The sequence below is a fragment of the Astyanax mexicanus genome, chromosome 11 (genome assembly GCF_023375975.1).
Source record: "Astyanax mexicanus isolate ESR-SI-001 chromosome 11, AstMex3_surface, whole genome shotgun sequence".
In the NCBI taxonomy this organism is placed as follows: Eukaryota; Metazoa; Chordata; class Actinopteri; order Characiformes; family Acestrorhamphidae; genus Astyanax; species Astyanax mexicanus.
Window position 1 is genome coordinate 2597154 of NC_064418.1, and position 14894 is coordinate 2612047.

Sequence of the window (14894 nt, forward strand, 5' to 3'; positions counted from 1 at the left end):
AAAAACCCACTTTTTACAACCTGTAGCGTAACCTGATCTCTGGAGATTAGAAGTGTTTTTTAATGAGCTTCTTGTGCACTTTTTAAGTTATTAATGCCTGGTTTTATGTGTCAGGGCTCTCCGGATTCTAGTATGGTGGTGTGGAGCTACTTTGAACCTGGATAACAGTGAAAAAAAGCAATTTATCAGGGCAAATTATGCCCCAAAGTGGCCTTGGTAAAGAGCGCTGGGCAAAAAGCACAAAATTGCTGGATCTCAGAAAGCTGCAGGAGAGCGGAGGTGGGCTATTCAATAAAAGTTAGTACTCTTTATCATGTTTTACTACAGCAAAAGATACTATTAAAGATTTTTAATTTAATAAAATCTATTTAGACCATTATAAAACCTGCAGGCTTCTTCTTCGTTTCCCTTGTATGTACAGTATCTGTTCACTCTCACAAATGTAGTTATAAAAGTAAAGTTGATCGACTTTTGATCGATTTTTAATCTAAACAGATATTATTCCAGACACCCTAACTTTTTAACATTGCAGTAAGTTATACAACAAATGAGGAACAGTGCCAAAGTTGGTTTTACTACAAAACTTAAACAGTAATGCAGTATTTTCCCCCATTAATTACAATAAAGGAATAAAAAAGCTTGGAAAGAAACAAGATTGTGGTCATGCAAACACTATTGTATTATTATTATACAGTATAAGAGTTTAATGATGAATCTGGAGTATATATATGTTCAGCTTCATGCATCTTCATGAGTCTTTTATGAGGCTTTTATTCTATAAAAGAAGTCCTTGGGTACACTGTGATGTATCATGAGGAACCGCTGTCATGATCCTGAAGGTGTTTAAGGATTAGCTGCTGGCTTGCTGCTGGACTCTGCTCCCGCGGGCGTCTCGCTGCTCTGGGTGGAGGTGCTGGTGTTCTCTGTCTGGGCTGGAGACTCATCAGTCTTGGGTCGCTTGGACTCCGGGGGTTTACACACCGGGTCATTGGGAGGAGACGGTCTCTCTGTACAGGACAGAAACAGGAAAATTGTAAAATCAGACACAGCATTACATAGCAATATACAAGTTCCTTATAATAAGCTTCTTGCTAAAAGTATGTATGTAGTGGTGGTATTATCTAATTAAAATTATCTATTTTAATTTTTGTTTGTCTTGTTTTTTGTGTTTTGTGACATATCAGCAACATATTGGCTATTTTGTGGCATTGACAAATGTTCATGACTTGAGTACAACAGACTTAAATCTGTTCTTCATATGAAGAACTTCCAGAAAATTAAGTATTTTAGCTGGTGGAATCTTTTCAAACAGTTATTTTATGTTTGTAACCCTATAAAAGTTATTTCTGGTAGTTCATTTACTAAGATGTGTTTATATTTTCATTTAATATAGATTTATTTATTTATTTTTCTTCCTTTTTAATAAAAACATACTGACACCCCGAGTAGGGCAGTGTATTGGCAAGAACTTACAGGAAATACGATTTAAGATATCCCTAAATATATGCAATGCTGTAAAGCAAGGCAATACACTGATAGTGTGTTTATATGGAGTTAAAATATTATTTAAACAAGATCATATATCTAAAATCTAAATAAAAGAAAAGCTTATTTTTTCAATCAGAACAGCAGGACCCAACAAAAAAAGTACAGTACTGTCTGTCTAACAGGTACAGTTTAAACACAAAACCACTGTCTGGTCACCCATCTTAATGTGTAAACAAATATGTTTTTGATAATCAATCCAGTATTGCAAAACAAAAGCTGTTTTTTTTTTTTTCAGGGAAATATTTGATTAAATATAATTTTATTAAAAATCCAAGTGCCTAAGTTACAAAATATGCTCTAATCATCACTACTGACCATGTTTGGCTTTTTCAGTGGAGGGTGGCGTGATGAAGGTCTGTGATGATTTGGGGAGAATAGGAGTCAGAGAAATTCGCCTAAAAGAGAGAAAAAAATAAAAACTTCATTTTAAAATCATCCAGAAGAAGTACTAAATGAAGCAAGTAAAGTAAAGACCAAAACACTTTAAAATATTATACAACACATACATAACAAAAAAGAGGAACTATACACATCTGCCCCAAAAATTACAACACCTGGCACATGAAATCTGTTAAAACAATGTTCAACACAGATCCAGAAACGTATAAACTCTGCTGATACAAGTTCTTAGCTGGCTCAAGTTCCCCCTGATGCAGCAGTACTGATTATGTACAGACTAAAGTGTTTCATCACTATAATCGAATATCGCAAAGTTCAAGGTTATCTGCCAATTACAAATATATTACATACAGTATTTATAAATATATATTGGATTGTATTGGACTGTGACGTTACTCGGCAATGCTGGTCCTCAAGACAAGAAGATTTCATACACATTTAATACAAGTGTATAATCAGATTTCTTCAGGCAAGCATAAAAATTAAACAAAATCAGAATTAAAACACTTGAACTTGGCTTCTTTCTTCCTCTTTCTCCACCTCCCTTTCTCACTCACTTGCTCTCTCACTTTTTACGTGCGTAATCAAATTTAGAAAACAGAAAACAATGATTTTCAGATACTATGCAGATCCAAACGCATGTTGATACCAGGTGTGAACAGGCCCAATAATTATTTACTTAATTGTGTTAACATTATTTTTGCCAACTCAAATATTAGCATTAAAAAGCATTAAGCTTCTTAATTGACCAACACATCTATCATATAATATATATATTGATAATTCTGAACCTTAAAATTAAAGCAAAATATCACATTTTTGTTTGCTTTCTTACCTGGGTGTGGGTCCCTTTGCCACTGTGGTGTTCTTACAATTGCTGGATCCAATGGGAGTGATGGGGGTTGTTTTAAGAGTGAGTGGTGCTTTACTGGACAAAGGGGTGGAGGGTGCAGACTTGGGCATGCTGGGGCTGCTGGTAGGAGCTGCTGTGGGCGTGGCTGTGGGCGTGGCAGGAGATTTTGGGGTGCTGGGTTTACCCCAGCCCTCCAGGGTGTTGAGGGTGATGCGCCTGGGCTGAGGTTTGGCTTTGAGACCCTGTGGCGTTTGCTTCTCTTCTGGAACAGAAGCTGGAGAAGCTTCTTTCTCCTTCTCCTGGGGGACTGGTGCAGGGGTGGGGCGAGGCACGGGGGAGGAGGTGCGACCGATGGCTTGGGCTCTCTTGCCCTTCTTCTCGCTGGCACTGACGGGTGTGATGATATTTAGAGGGGGTCGCTCCTTTAGAGGGGTGCCGAGCTCCAGCTCATCAAACGACACAAAAGAGCAGTACCCGTCCGTGGACGACACAGCCAGGAAAGAACCATCATGAGACCTTATGAAGAGGAATAAGAATAAGAATAAATCATAAATTGGAAAAGTAGAGATCAGTATATAGAATTTTTGGATGTTAGAACTAGGGGTGTGCCATATTGTATCGTACATGATAATATCGCCAGCAAATTTTAATATCGTGAACGATATTATATCCTTAAATATCGTGCCATAATATCATCCACCCCTAATTCTAACATCAGGGTACTACTTTTTTTACTGTTTTTTTGGCAAAAGATACATTTACAGTTATCATTTCCCATTATATATCTACTTATCTGTCTTGATCCTGGATATATGGAGATATTTGAATCTCATGACATTCTGGAACATTGACTTCTGTTACATTCTGTTAAATTCTTGTATTTTTTAATATCTCAGTTAGAGGTGTGCCATGTCATATTGTATGCAATAATAATAAAAAAAAAATCATTTTGTTGCAGCAGTGTATTTTTTAAATATTTTTTTTGATTCAGTATTTTGTCATATCGCCAAGAGTATCATTATCGCGAAAATACCATGAAATATCGTGATATTATTTTACCCTACCCTTAGTTGAAACATATGCAGGGCTCCAGACTAAAAATAAGCCAGTAGCTTCTAGCAGAGCTTAGATTCTCTGCCCGAATCCAATCCGACCTGAAGCCCGACCCAGGCTCACAAAATCACTTTCCTCTGCCTAGTTTGTGGTCACGAAAATAGTCTGTGATGTAGGCGTCTGTTTTTTAATGCTATTTTTATTTTATATGAAGCAATAATTACAATACAGCAAAGTAACAAATCAAACTGTGTTTTAAAAAGTTGCATAAGTGCTCAAAGCACACTCCACTTGTCATGTTTTTTGTGTTTTTGCACATAGACTATAAGCTCAATATTAAAAAGTTTGTTTGTTTAGAAATAATTTTATATTCTTAAACCAATAAAAAAGGAAATTCATTCAGACATCATTCTTGTATCCTTGTAGCCTCATTTACTGATGTTTAAGCCTGTGGATCATTGTTCTCATTGTACAGGTTTTAATCTTTCGAAAAATATGCTTCTTCAGTGTTGCAATGTTTATTAACATCATTCTGAACAGATTTTGCTCATTCAAACTTTTATATTATTATTTTTTAAAAGGTTCAGTTTTGTAAACGCTCGAGTTTAAATCAGGCTCTGGTTCAAAAATGCACTTTGGGTCAGGCTCGGGCTGGATATTTTGGGCCTGATCGGAGCTCTAGCTCCTAAAAGTAACAGTCTTGTAGCCATACGAAACCATTCAACTTAAAGCTGTGTACAGTTAAATTACAGTGCGTCCTATGAACTCTAAATGTGCTGCGTCATTATTACACATTTGACACAAAGTCAATATTCTTCATTAAAAAGACTGGAGTTGAATTTAGTTGGTAAAGCTGCTGCTTTAGTTACATTTTAAGATGGCGTAGGCTAGACGCAGGAGTATAAATAGGCCTTTAAATTATAACTATAATAATAATAACCCTATTGTGTGTTATTTACAATATGTAGACATGTATACACGTACCAGCTGAGGTCGCTCAGGGTGTGGTAGTGAATATTAGACACATAACCAAATGGCAGGGTTTGTTGGGTGTCATAGAAGAAGATAGAGTCTTCAGACGCCACAGCAAATACCAGTCGATAGGGCAGCTGGAACGCATTCGGCAGCGGCTGCACTGATCCATCTGAATGAATGTATGAATGAATAAAAGGCAGAGAGAGAGAAAAATTTAAGCATACTGAGTAATATCAATAATTATCAATAAATCTTAATAAAGTGGGAGCAGCTCCTACCCTCTGCTTTCTTGGTTCTGAGCTCGAAGTAGACAGGACAGCATCGTACAGCCAGAGTGGCTTTAGCAGGGCAGGGCAAATGTGCTACAGGTCTGAAACAAAACACACAGATATACTATAAAAAAAAACTAATAAATCACTGAAATATCATATATTGCAATAGAACACAGGAACATATGACTACAATACCTTTTAAAGCTCTTTCTGGAAAATACGTAAGTGGTGTTCGTGACGTTTTCTCCGGCCTCCACACACCCAGCTGAGAATACATATAAAACTGTATCAGAACAAGAAAAAGCCTAGACCACCCATCACACATATACATATATCAGTGATAGGATGCAACAACTACATAAAGTATACACCGAAAATACACTTTATAGCATTATGAGAACAGAGCTTTTCCCTCATGCATCACAAAATGTATTAAACATGATAAATTAGACAGTAAATATTCATTTTCCTTTTAATACAGTTATTTATCCATCATACCAGGAGCAAGAAGGAAGGATCCATCTGGGGTAAAAGTGAGACGCCTGAAGAAGGATCTCATACTGTCATCATGAAACATCCTGTAGTTCTTGACCTGTAATGATGTAAAACATTCATGTGAGCTGTGATACAAAAATGATGGACTATAGTAATTTTGGGGTAGTTACGGAATCATAAAATGAACTTAAAATGATGAGTTTCTTTGATTTTACCAAATTAAAAACCTCTGGAATATAATCAAGAGGAAGATGGATGATCACAAACCATCAAACCACCAAACTGAACTGCTTGAATTTTTACACCAGGAGTAAAGCAGCATAAAGTTATCCAAAAGCAGTGTGTAAGACTGGTGGAGGAGAACATGATGCCAAGACGTGATTGAAAACCAGGGTTATTCCACCAAGTATTGATTTCTGAACTCTTAAAACTTTATGAATATGAACTTTTTGTTTTCTTTGCATTATTTGAGGTCTGAAAGCTCTGCACCTTTTTTGTTATTTCAGACATTTCTCATTTTCTGTAAATAAATGCTCTAAATGACGATAATTTATTTATTTGGTATTTGGGAGAAATGTCTGAAGTTTTAGAGTAAAACACAATGTTCATTTTACTAATTTACATTTACATATACCTATAAATAGCAAAATCAGAAAAACTGATTCAGAAACTGAAGTGGTCTCTTATTTTTTTCCAGAGTTGTATTATTTCCGTCAAGAACTTTCATGAGAAAGGCCTCTATTTATTGGTTAGCATTTAATAAAACCTTTTGTGACCACCAATGACGTGCATGGAGAAATAGTATAGATTTAATTACGATTCCTGGACCCAAATTTATACACTGACAGCAATTGTAAGTCTCACCAACGACTAAAACACTGACCTCTCCCTCTGCAGCAGAGCCTGAAGTCATCTTACTCACAATGTAGGCTTTTTTCCTGGTGTGTGTGCTATACACACGCATCACCCTGTGTAAAAAAAAAAGAAATGTTTGTTTTATGTGTTTTAGGCTATACCACAACAGAATTACATTGAAATCTTGAACATAATACTTAAACAGAAGACTTGAACACAACACAAACACAGACACACTACCTGTCACAGCTTAGTGTACTGATGTACTGGCCTAGCGGGTCCCAGGCCACACCCTGCACGTAGCTCTTATGGTCATTAAAGATGCACATCTTCTGACCTGTACACACACATATAAGGGAAGGTGTGGAACACAAGTAACTACCACTGTCACAAAACACACACACAAACCCCTAACACCCAACCTGCAGAACAACACACACGCATTCAGTGTGTAAATATAAGATACAGCAAATGGGAAGGTTTACTTAAAACATTAAGTGCTTAGTTTAAAACACAGTTAACAGGTAAAAACACTGTGGCTCATACCTTTCTGGACATCCCACATGATGGCAGTGTTGTCCACAGAACCAGAAACAAGGAAATTGCCATCGCTGGTCCATGAGATGTCATATACATCCTCAATGTGTCCCCTGCAACATTTATTTAAAAAAGATGTTCTTAAAATGCTCTAAAGAAGAGTTAACCATTAACCATTTCTGGTCCTGCACATGTTAAAAGGTGCTATGGCTCCTAAAATAGATTTAATGTCACTAATAAAACACAACCTTCTAGATCTAGATTTTTGGTATTAAATACTAAACTTAAAACATGAAACCAAAAAATCCCCCTGGTTATATACACTAGTAAAAAGCCATGGGTACCACTGAACTGAGCCTAATGTGGCTAAGAAAAAAGATCCTGCCTTCGACAATGGGCCCACCAATTGAGAAGCTCTTAACGTAAAGCAAATAGGGCTGATTAAATTAAAGGTTAACTGCATGAGAAAGAAAACTAAATGACCTGAGAGTTTTCACAACGTTCCAGCTTTCTTTGTTAAGCTGAGCATCTTCATCCTCCTGGATGAAGGTTGGGGTCTGTTCAGGTTCTTTACTATCATTCAGTTTCCACAGCAGTATAGCAGCATCTGAATAACAATAACAAATTAGATCTGAAAACTACATTACCGTGCGTTGGAGACATTAAACAATAAGTAGACTTGGGGTTAACTACTTAATTTTATTTCATTCATCTAAAACAAAGGGTGACCAATTAACCTTGGCAGAAAATATACTAAATATTATATATAAAATGCTGTAAAGTGTCTTAAAGCAAACACAGCTAATAGCATGTTAGCGTGTTCAAAGTAAAAGTAAAGACCTACCATCTCCCCCCGAGGCCAGGAGCTCTGAGGAAGGAGAGAAGCGAACCACGTTCACTGCTTTTGTGTGTCTGGTCAAATTAGACAGAAAATCTACAACAGCCTTTCCATCTGGCCCACGATCCACACGCCACAGCTACAGAAACCAAAATACAAATAATAAAAATCATACAAAATCGTTTTGATTACTTCTAAACAGTATTTTAAATAGTATACTACAGCTGCATCCACTCACCCGCACTGTAGTGTCCACTCCTGCAGTGGCCAAACGGTCAATACTGCCCTCTGCATTCTGCTGGAAATCTAAACTGTATACTGGCTCCTTGTTGTGCCAGGCGATCTCACAGGTTACCACCTTCATCCTGCTACAAACAGAGAGGAGAAAAAGTGATGAAGAGTGATAATAATGAGCTTTATAGCTAACCAGCAAGAGCAGAAAAACTGAGTGTATTCAGTTAAAAGAAAGAAAGAGTGAGACTGAAACAGGTGAAAAATAGATTCTAAAAAAAAAGATTTAACAAATGTATTATTTAAATCTGTATCCCGAGTAATGTCTCAAATGCAGCTCTGGAAAAAAATAAGAGACAACTTCAGTTTCTGAATCAGTTTCTCTGATTTTGCTATTTATGGGTTTATGTTTGAGTTTTATTCTATAAACTACAGACATTTCCTTTTTTTAAACCCCAAATGAAAATATTGTCATTTGGAGCATTTGTTTGCAGAAAATGAAAAATGAAAAAAAAAAAATTAAATAAAAAAGATGCAGAGCTTTCAGACCTCAAATAACGCAAAAGAAAAATTGTATCCAAATTATATATGAAAATGAGAGATTATAATTGCCCAATCTTTAAAACATCACATAGTAAGCTAAGAAATGTATATATTAATGATATTAATGAATTCGTAGATGATAAATCCTGTAACTTAGTATGGAGCAATATAACATTTTACTACTAATAATATGAAGTTAAGATCTATTCAAATTAAAATATGACATTGTAATAATAATACATTACACTCTTCAGAAATTACATGCTTACTAAAAGCACAAATGTTAATAAACCACTTTCTCCAAGACTAATGATTTTAGGCAAGACCTCTGTATGTAAACATGGCAAAGTAGTAGCTAAAAGTATTTTATCTTCTTCATTAATAGGCAAGAAAATAATTTTACTTTATGGATAGAGCCACAGCCTCTCTCCTTAACTGTACGGAAAAACAATTTATTGGAAAACGTTATGATGGAACGAGTGTCCTATTCTTTTAACCCAAAGTATAAATTCTACTATGAAATGTAGGACAAGGCAGTAGAATATTTAAATATAGCTGTGTAATATTTCATATAGTTCTATTTGTATTGCTTCATTTATTTTATAGAATATAGGTGCTACCCATCTATGTGTGTTGTATGTTTTTTGTTTGTTTGTTGAGATTGATTAATGTGTTATTTTCCTGTATATTGCAATTACTTCGAAAACAATAAAACATTACATTTTTTCATTAAGAAAAAAAGTGGTGCCGCGCATGCTCAGTGCAGGTAAGAAGCACGAATTGATGGGTAGCAAAACTCGACAGAACACCGGCAAATAGCCTGGTGTACCAATCTTAATAGATACTTACAAGACACAGCTATTTAATCCAGCTAGTGTAAAACAGAACTATTTCATTGATTTCGTGAGAAAATAATAAAACACTGAGATAATAAGAAGCTATAAAAATATTCATAAATTAGCACATTTTTCTTCTTGTTTACTTTCCCCGGTGCCGATAAGAAAAGTTTACAGGGACAGAACAGAAGGTTTACAGGTTAGAAAAAATAAAAAAATCCCAGATGATATTTTTTTTCTCAGTAACGTTACACTAACCCTGCGTTTAGCTTCATTCTAACCGTATATTAAAATGCTGAAATGCGCTTAAATCTAAAGTTATGAATTTAGTTAGTTAGGTTAGCACATGTAGCATTAGCAGCTTTTTTAAAGTCAAACTACAACAAAAATCAAACAGCGGTTGCAGAACAAACTACATACAATAGCGTTCAATAAATAAGCTACCTCAGTCATTCGCTTAAGGCTCTGTAACATAATAATCTTGTTGTAATAAAGCGCGGTGCAATAAAACAGCTGCTCGGTTTTCTCCGCATTTTAACATTAAAAACAGCTCCTAAACTCTTTCTACTGATTTACCTCACAGATACCCGCTAAATACCCGACTTTAAAACAGCACACAACTGCTGTCTAAATAATGAAACATCTTATAAACACGAAATAAAGCGATTTACCTCTAAAATCTGCTCAGATAAATGAATAAAGCGCTCCTTCTCCGCTCTCCCACCAAAACACACACTTTCCCGCGCTGATTTCACATCTCCCACTTCCGTCCTTACAGGGTTGCCAGATTGACCAAGAACCCTACAGGTGTACCCTTGTGTGTGTTTTGTAATGTGAGGAAAATAGTTAAAATTGTATACTTATATACAGCTCCAGTCAAAGATTTGGACACACCTTTCTCACCTTTCAATGTGTTTTCTTCCTTTTTATGATTTTTACAATATACATTTATTTACAATATTGAAGACAATAAAGAGGCACTACATTTTAAATTATATATTTTTTAATTAATAGCTGAAATGTGTTCCTTTGAAGTAATGCAACATACCAGTCCTGATTAACATTTTTATAAACATTTCCTAACCCTTAAAAATTTTATTTTATTGTGGTCATTTTTGCCCCTGCAGCGCCATCACAGCTTTAACTGTGCTAAGACGTGGATGATGTTTCCGTGTAATTTGGTACGCAGACACATCACAATATGCAGATCAGCCAATCAATAATACCACCCCCTGCTGACATCCAATCATCTGCTTACACCGCTATCAGAGGCACACTGCTGCTGCTGCAGCTCGGCCAATCAGCTCTTCCTTCTGCTCCGCCTCTAAACCCATACATCACCCAGTGCTCCTCCACACTACCCCTCCCATTTTTGTTCCATGTTGCCCCATGGTTCCGGAGAACGTAATTTCATTGCACTGTATAATTGTACTCAGATAAAAAGTCAATAAAAGCCTTTTGACTTGACATGTGGAATTATTTAGTAAACAAATTAAATTAAATTAGAGAAACCTTTCAACCAGCTGTTCCACAGTGCCGCACTGACTCACTCACTCAACCATTTGTGTCTCTTTTTTTGTGATCTGGCAACCTTCCTAAGGCTTCTGATGCAAACCTGAGAGAAGAGAATACCACAGCTGGTTTATAGCGAGCCCGCCCACTCCCAACCTAAGCCCATTATATCACAATATTACCGGACACCGCTAGGGGGAGCCCGCGAGTGAGTCTTAAATGAATTGAAGTGAATGGGGCTAAACGGCTAAAAACACAAAATAAAAATAGTAAATATCTACTTGGCCAGGATGTTTTTTGAATTTTGGAAAGTAGAAATATGTATTTTGCTAAAAAAGCAACACACCTATATATTTCAGTTTTTCTTCAGTAAACAGGTTTTATGGAGTAAAGGCGCTAGCATTACTGCTACTGTAAGCTTAAACACTGGTTAGTGAGCTGATTAGAGAGACAGATTATTTCTGTCCAGTAGTGCTGTGCGATATGACGATAAATATCGTGGGGACGATAGAAAAGTGTCTATTTTGCTACTTACCTTCTATCATCCCTATCCTTTCTACAGTAATTTCATCAATTATTCATGCAAATATATAAAGTAGGCTATGATAAAATGCCATTAGGGTTGGGTTTCTATCATGGTTTAATATTTTTGGTGAGGATCTTGGACTGATTTTATGTGATAAACAACGCTCTGTTGTGTATTTTTACATTCTAATTATTTCACTAGAAACGTCAGGCTGCCGCTGATCCTTCGTTCTATAGGTGTTGCGTCTCATAGCGCTGATAAAGCTTTATATTCGGTCTTTAAGCTGCTGCTTTGAGTGTTCACTATTTGGTTTTGATATTTTTATAATTTGTTTAATTCTATTTCTTTTAGCATTTTGATCTTAGCTTAGTTTATTTTTCTATTTTATTTATATCTATTTTTCTGTTTTTATTAAATGTTGTTATTAGCTTATTAGCTTCTAGCTTGTTGCTGCCTTCTTTGTTATTTAGCATACAGAACATCTCACTGGTCTTTTCAATGAATGTTGATTTATTCATTTAATAGCTTTATCTAAATATTTTAAGCCAGGCAGACACTGTGTGATTTTTTTAGTCAGGTGCGGAGAGCTCATCCACACATTTGAATGGTTTGTCCTGTAGGAAAACTTTTATTTCTCTGCCCGGACCTGACCCTAGATTTCCCATCACTTTCCTCGGGCTGGGTCTGGCTCCAGGAAATTGTCTGTGATGTATTCATCTGTTTTTTAATACTATTTTTATTTTATATAAAGCTATGGTATGATAATCACCCATATTGTTAAGTAACCAAGTATTACTGTTATGAACTAAATAATGAAAACTGAAAGTGAAAGTTCTTCATAACCAAAACTAATAAAAACAATGAACTGAAATTACAGATTGAATACCCTCATTTTCGTGTTTGTTAATTTATTTATAATTTACTTATGTAAATGTGGTATATCAGGATATATATTGTTATCATGATATAAAAAAATCCATGTCGTGATATATGATTTTTCCCATATCTCCCAGCACTATGTATATGTTTGTTATTTATACATCTCTACAGACCTTTACTTTCTACCTGTCTGTCTGTTTATTACTGTCTATGCATATGGTTATTATTTATACATCCCTACAGACCTTTACTGTCTTTCTGTCTGTCTGAATAGTTTCTACTTATTTGAATAATGACAGAGACAATGATTTTTTTTAATGCTTTTTATTTTGCAATGATAAAAATACAGATGGATGAGATGTATTCGGTGTTCAGGTGTACTCTGTTCCAGAGAAGCTGACCGAGTCAGAACTGGTCAGAGTGATGGAGACAGGACCCATATGTCTGAAGGGTGGACTGGCTCTAAAAGAGTGGCTGGGGGGCGCCGGCCGGCCCTGGGCGAACCCCTCACAAGCTTTGTAGGGCTTGTTTTGGGGCAGGACATTCCCAGCTGGTTGACTGGGATGCCCTGATGCCACAGGGCCGGTGCGTTTCCCGCCAAGCAGAGACCCCACCTCTGGTAAGAAAGTGGAGTCGCTGCCTCGACCACCTCTTCAGATGTGGTTCCTGTCTCCACCACTGTGAACAGCTCTGACTCTGTAAGCTTCTCTAAAACAGAGATTTCATACCAAACCCACTCTGAACACCGAATACATATAAACTATATACAAAAACTGTACAAGGGATTAATTGGATTTGATTAATTTAAAAGTAATTGCTTAATTGAGGCCTGATCTTTGATGGAAACAAATTTTTCCACCGCTGCCGCAGCCTCTCTGTGCCCGCCCAAAAAACGTAAGGCGGCTCGGGCAGGAGTCCTGTAGAGAAAGGAAACAACAGTTAGTGGATTTAGTTCTGGTTCCTTCATTAGATGATTGTGGTTGCTTTAGGTTGATTAAAGCAGACAGATGCTTACCTCACTTCCTGGGCAGCGTCGAACGCCAGTGTGCTGATGGCAGGAAGGATTTTGCTGGTAAATGTCCTGCCCTTCAGCACACGGCATGCCCCCATCACATGCACTAGCCTATTTAGGCAAAGTGCAGTGGCTGCCCTGGTGGCAGGGTTTCTGTGTCTGGACAGAAGAGAGTGAACGAGCTCAGTCACATAGATACACGTGATCACATGACCTGGTGGCACTTCCTTGATTTAGTTTTCAGAGTTTCATTTCAACTCTAGTAATGAATAAGTAACGTGAATATATATTTACCTGAATCCACCGGCCAGCAGCCCGCGCAGGACTCGGCCAGGCGAACAGGAGTGCACCATCATGCTGAGGGCGAGCTCCACACCCTCCTTAATAAACAGACTGGCCTCACCAGCCTTGTGCGGGCCCTCGACCTCGCTGTCCATACTGTGCTGCAGGTGATGGAACAGGTGTGCCATGGTGTAAATGGCGTCCCGAGAGACTAATGTCCTGAGGTTTTTTATCTGAGACAGTGGAGACAACAGAAGCAGCACACTAAGCCTCGGTCTATTGAACTCTGAATCAGTTTCTGAATCATATCATTACAGAAGAAGCTGCTGTAGAGTGTTTGTGTAGTGTGTTATAAACTCTTACCTCCTCAATGACGGCTGTGCTGACGCTGTGGAGCTCCTGCAGCACCACATCAACATGGTGTTGAGCCAGAGCTCGCACAAGCCGCAGTCCCTCGGTTTTTCGTTCCCTGTTTTACAACAAAAACATGCAGAGAATTATAGATTAAACACATCTGGAAGATGGTCTCTAATTTATTCAGTAATCTTCAGCTCTTATAACTCTAGTCTGAGCTCTACTCTGAAACATATCTCTGCTCGGTTAGAATTAAAGAACTAGTAAAGATCTTACCATTCCTCATCCTGCAGCAAGCACAGAGCCTGGCCGAGAGCTTCCCCAGGCCTGTTGAGGGGCTCCTCCCGGGTCAGGGCTGGTAGCACCGGTGGCTGCTCCAGTCCCTGACCTCTCTCAACAGCCTGAGGAGCTGCCCTGACGATTTTGGGCTTCCTGCGGGATCTCTCCACCTGTGCAGCTTTGTCCTGGATGCTGTGGGCAGCCATATTGATTGTAGGCTGCTCCACAGCGAGGACTGGCCTCTGCCTTCTCCGCCTGTCTAGGATCGGGATCCTGCTACCTGTTATTATTTAAACGATAAATGGAAGAAGTAAGGTCAAGTAAGGGATTAATTAGTAAGGAATTAGTTAGTAAGGAATAAATTAGTAAGAGATTAGTTAGGGACACTCAAAACTGGAACTTACCCAGTGAATAGTAGGCCGGCTCTTTATTCACCATGTCTGTCTGGGTAGTGACAGGCGGAGGTACAGGTGGAGGAGCGGGGTGCTGAGGAAATGGTCTGGAAAGGAACTCCTCATATGTGAAGGAGTCCTCCAGCCATTCCGATATATATATATATATATATATATATATATATATATATATATTTTTTTTTTTTATTTGTGATATTATTTT

The 14894-nt window shown here is 37.4% G+C and overlaps 2 protein-coding genes across 3 annotated transcripts; both read right to left on the bottom strand.

Annotated features, from left to right (window-relative positions):
* Positions 1-455: 455 nt before the first annotated feature.
* Positions 456-10214, bottom strand: chaf1b (chromatin assembly factor 1, subunit B). Of its 2 annotated transcripts, none has more exons than XM_015602770.3 (14): positions 10107-10214; positions 8064-8193; positions 7832-7964; positions 7471-7594; positions 6997-7100; positions 6691-6787; positions 6479-6563; positions 5599-5692; positions 5296-5365; positions 5107-5198; positions 4838-4997; positions 2783-3316; positions 1864-1943; positions 456-1007 (listed from the first exon to the last, which is right to left on the bottom strand). In XM_015602770.3, exons 2-14 carry the CDS (start codon positions 8187-8189, stop codon positions 844-846), a joined length of 1863 nt encoding a protein of 620 aa, XP_015458256.3. In that variant the 5' UTR covers positions 8190-8193; positions 10107-10214; the 3' UTR covers positions 456-843. The 2 variants fall into 2 exon arrangements, with proteins under 2 accessions (XP_015458256.3, XP_022521390.2); XM_022665669.2 differs by having other exon boundaries at positions 8064-8190; positions 10107-10203.
* Positions 10215-12594: 2380 nt separating this feature from the next.
* Positions 12595-14852, bottom strand: LOC125805015 (TOG array regulator of axonemal microtubules protein 1-like). The gene is made up of 6 exons (XM_049485291.1): positions 14684-14852; positions 14277-14559; positions 14010-14115; positions 13659-13879; positions 13368-13523; positions 12595-13269 (listed from the first exon to the last, which is right to left on the bottom strand). The coding sequence occupies exons 1-6, from the start codon at positions 14715-14717 to the stop codon at positions 13152-13154; spliced, it is 918 nt and encodes a 305-aa protein (XP_049341248.1). The 5' UTR covers positions 14718-14852; the 3' UTR covers positions 12595-13151.
* Positions 14853-14894: the final 42 nt, after the last annotated feature.

What these genes read in the sequence shown, in the direction of transcription:
- chaf1b (XM_015602770.3), bottom strand. Translation starts at nt 8,189, where the DNA reads ATGAAGGTGGTAACCTGTGAGATCGCCTGGCACAACAAGGAGCCAGTA. An exon ending in CCTGGCCTCGGGGGGAGATG is followed by an intron (nt 7,595 to 7,831) that starts GTAGGTCTTTAC and finishes ATTGTTATTCAG; the next exon opens with ATGCTGCTATACTGCTGTGG. An exon ending in TCCAGAAAGAGCTTTAAAAG is followed by an intron (nt 5,199 to 5,295) that starts GTATTGTAGTCA and finishes GTTTTGTTTCAG; the next exon opens with ACCTGTAGCACATTTGCCCT.
- LOC125805015 (XM_049485291.1), bottom strand. Translation starts at nt 14,717, where the DNA reads ATGGTGAATAAAGAGCCGGCCTACTATTCACTGG. An exon ending in GCACAGCCGTCATTGAGGAG is followed by an intron (nt 13,880 to 14,009) that starts GTAAGAGTTTAT and finishes CCACTGTCTCAG; the next exon opens with ATAAAAAACCTCAGGACATT. An exon ending in GACGCTGCCCAGGAAGTGAG is followed by an intron (nt 13,270 to 13,367) that starts GTAAGCATCTGT and finishes CTTTCTCTACAG; the next exon opens with GACTCCTGCCCGAGCCGCCT.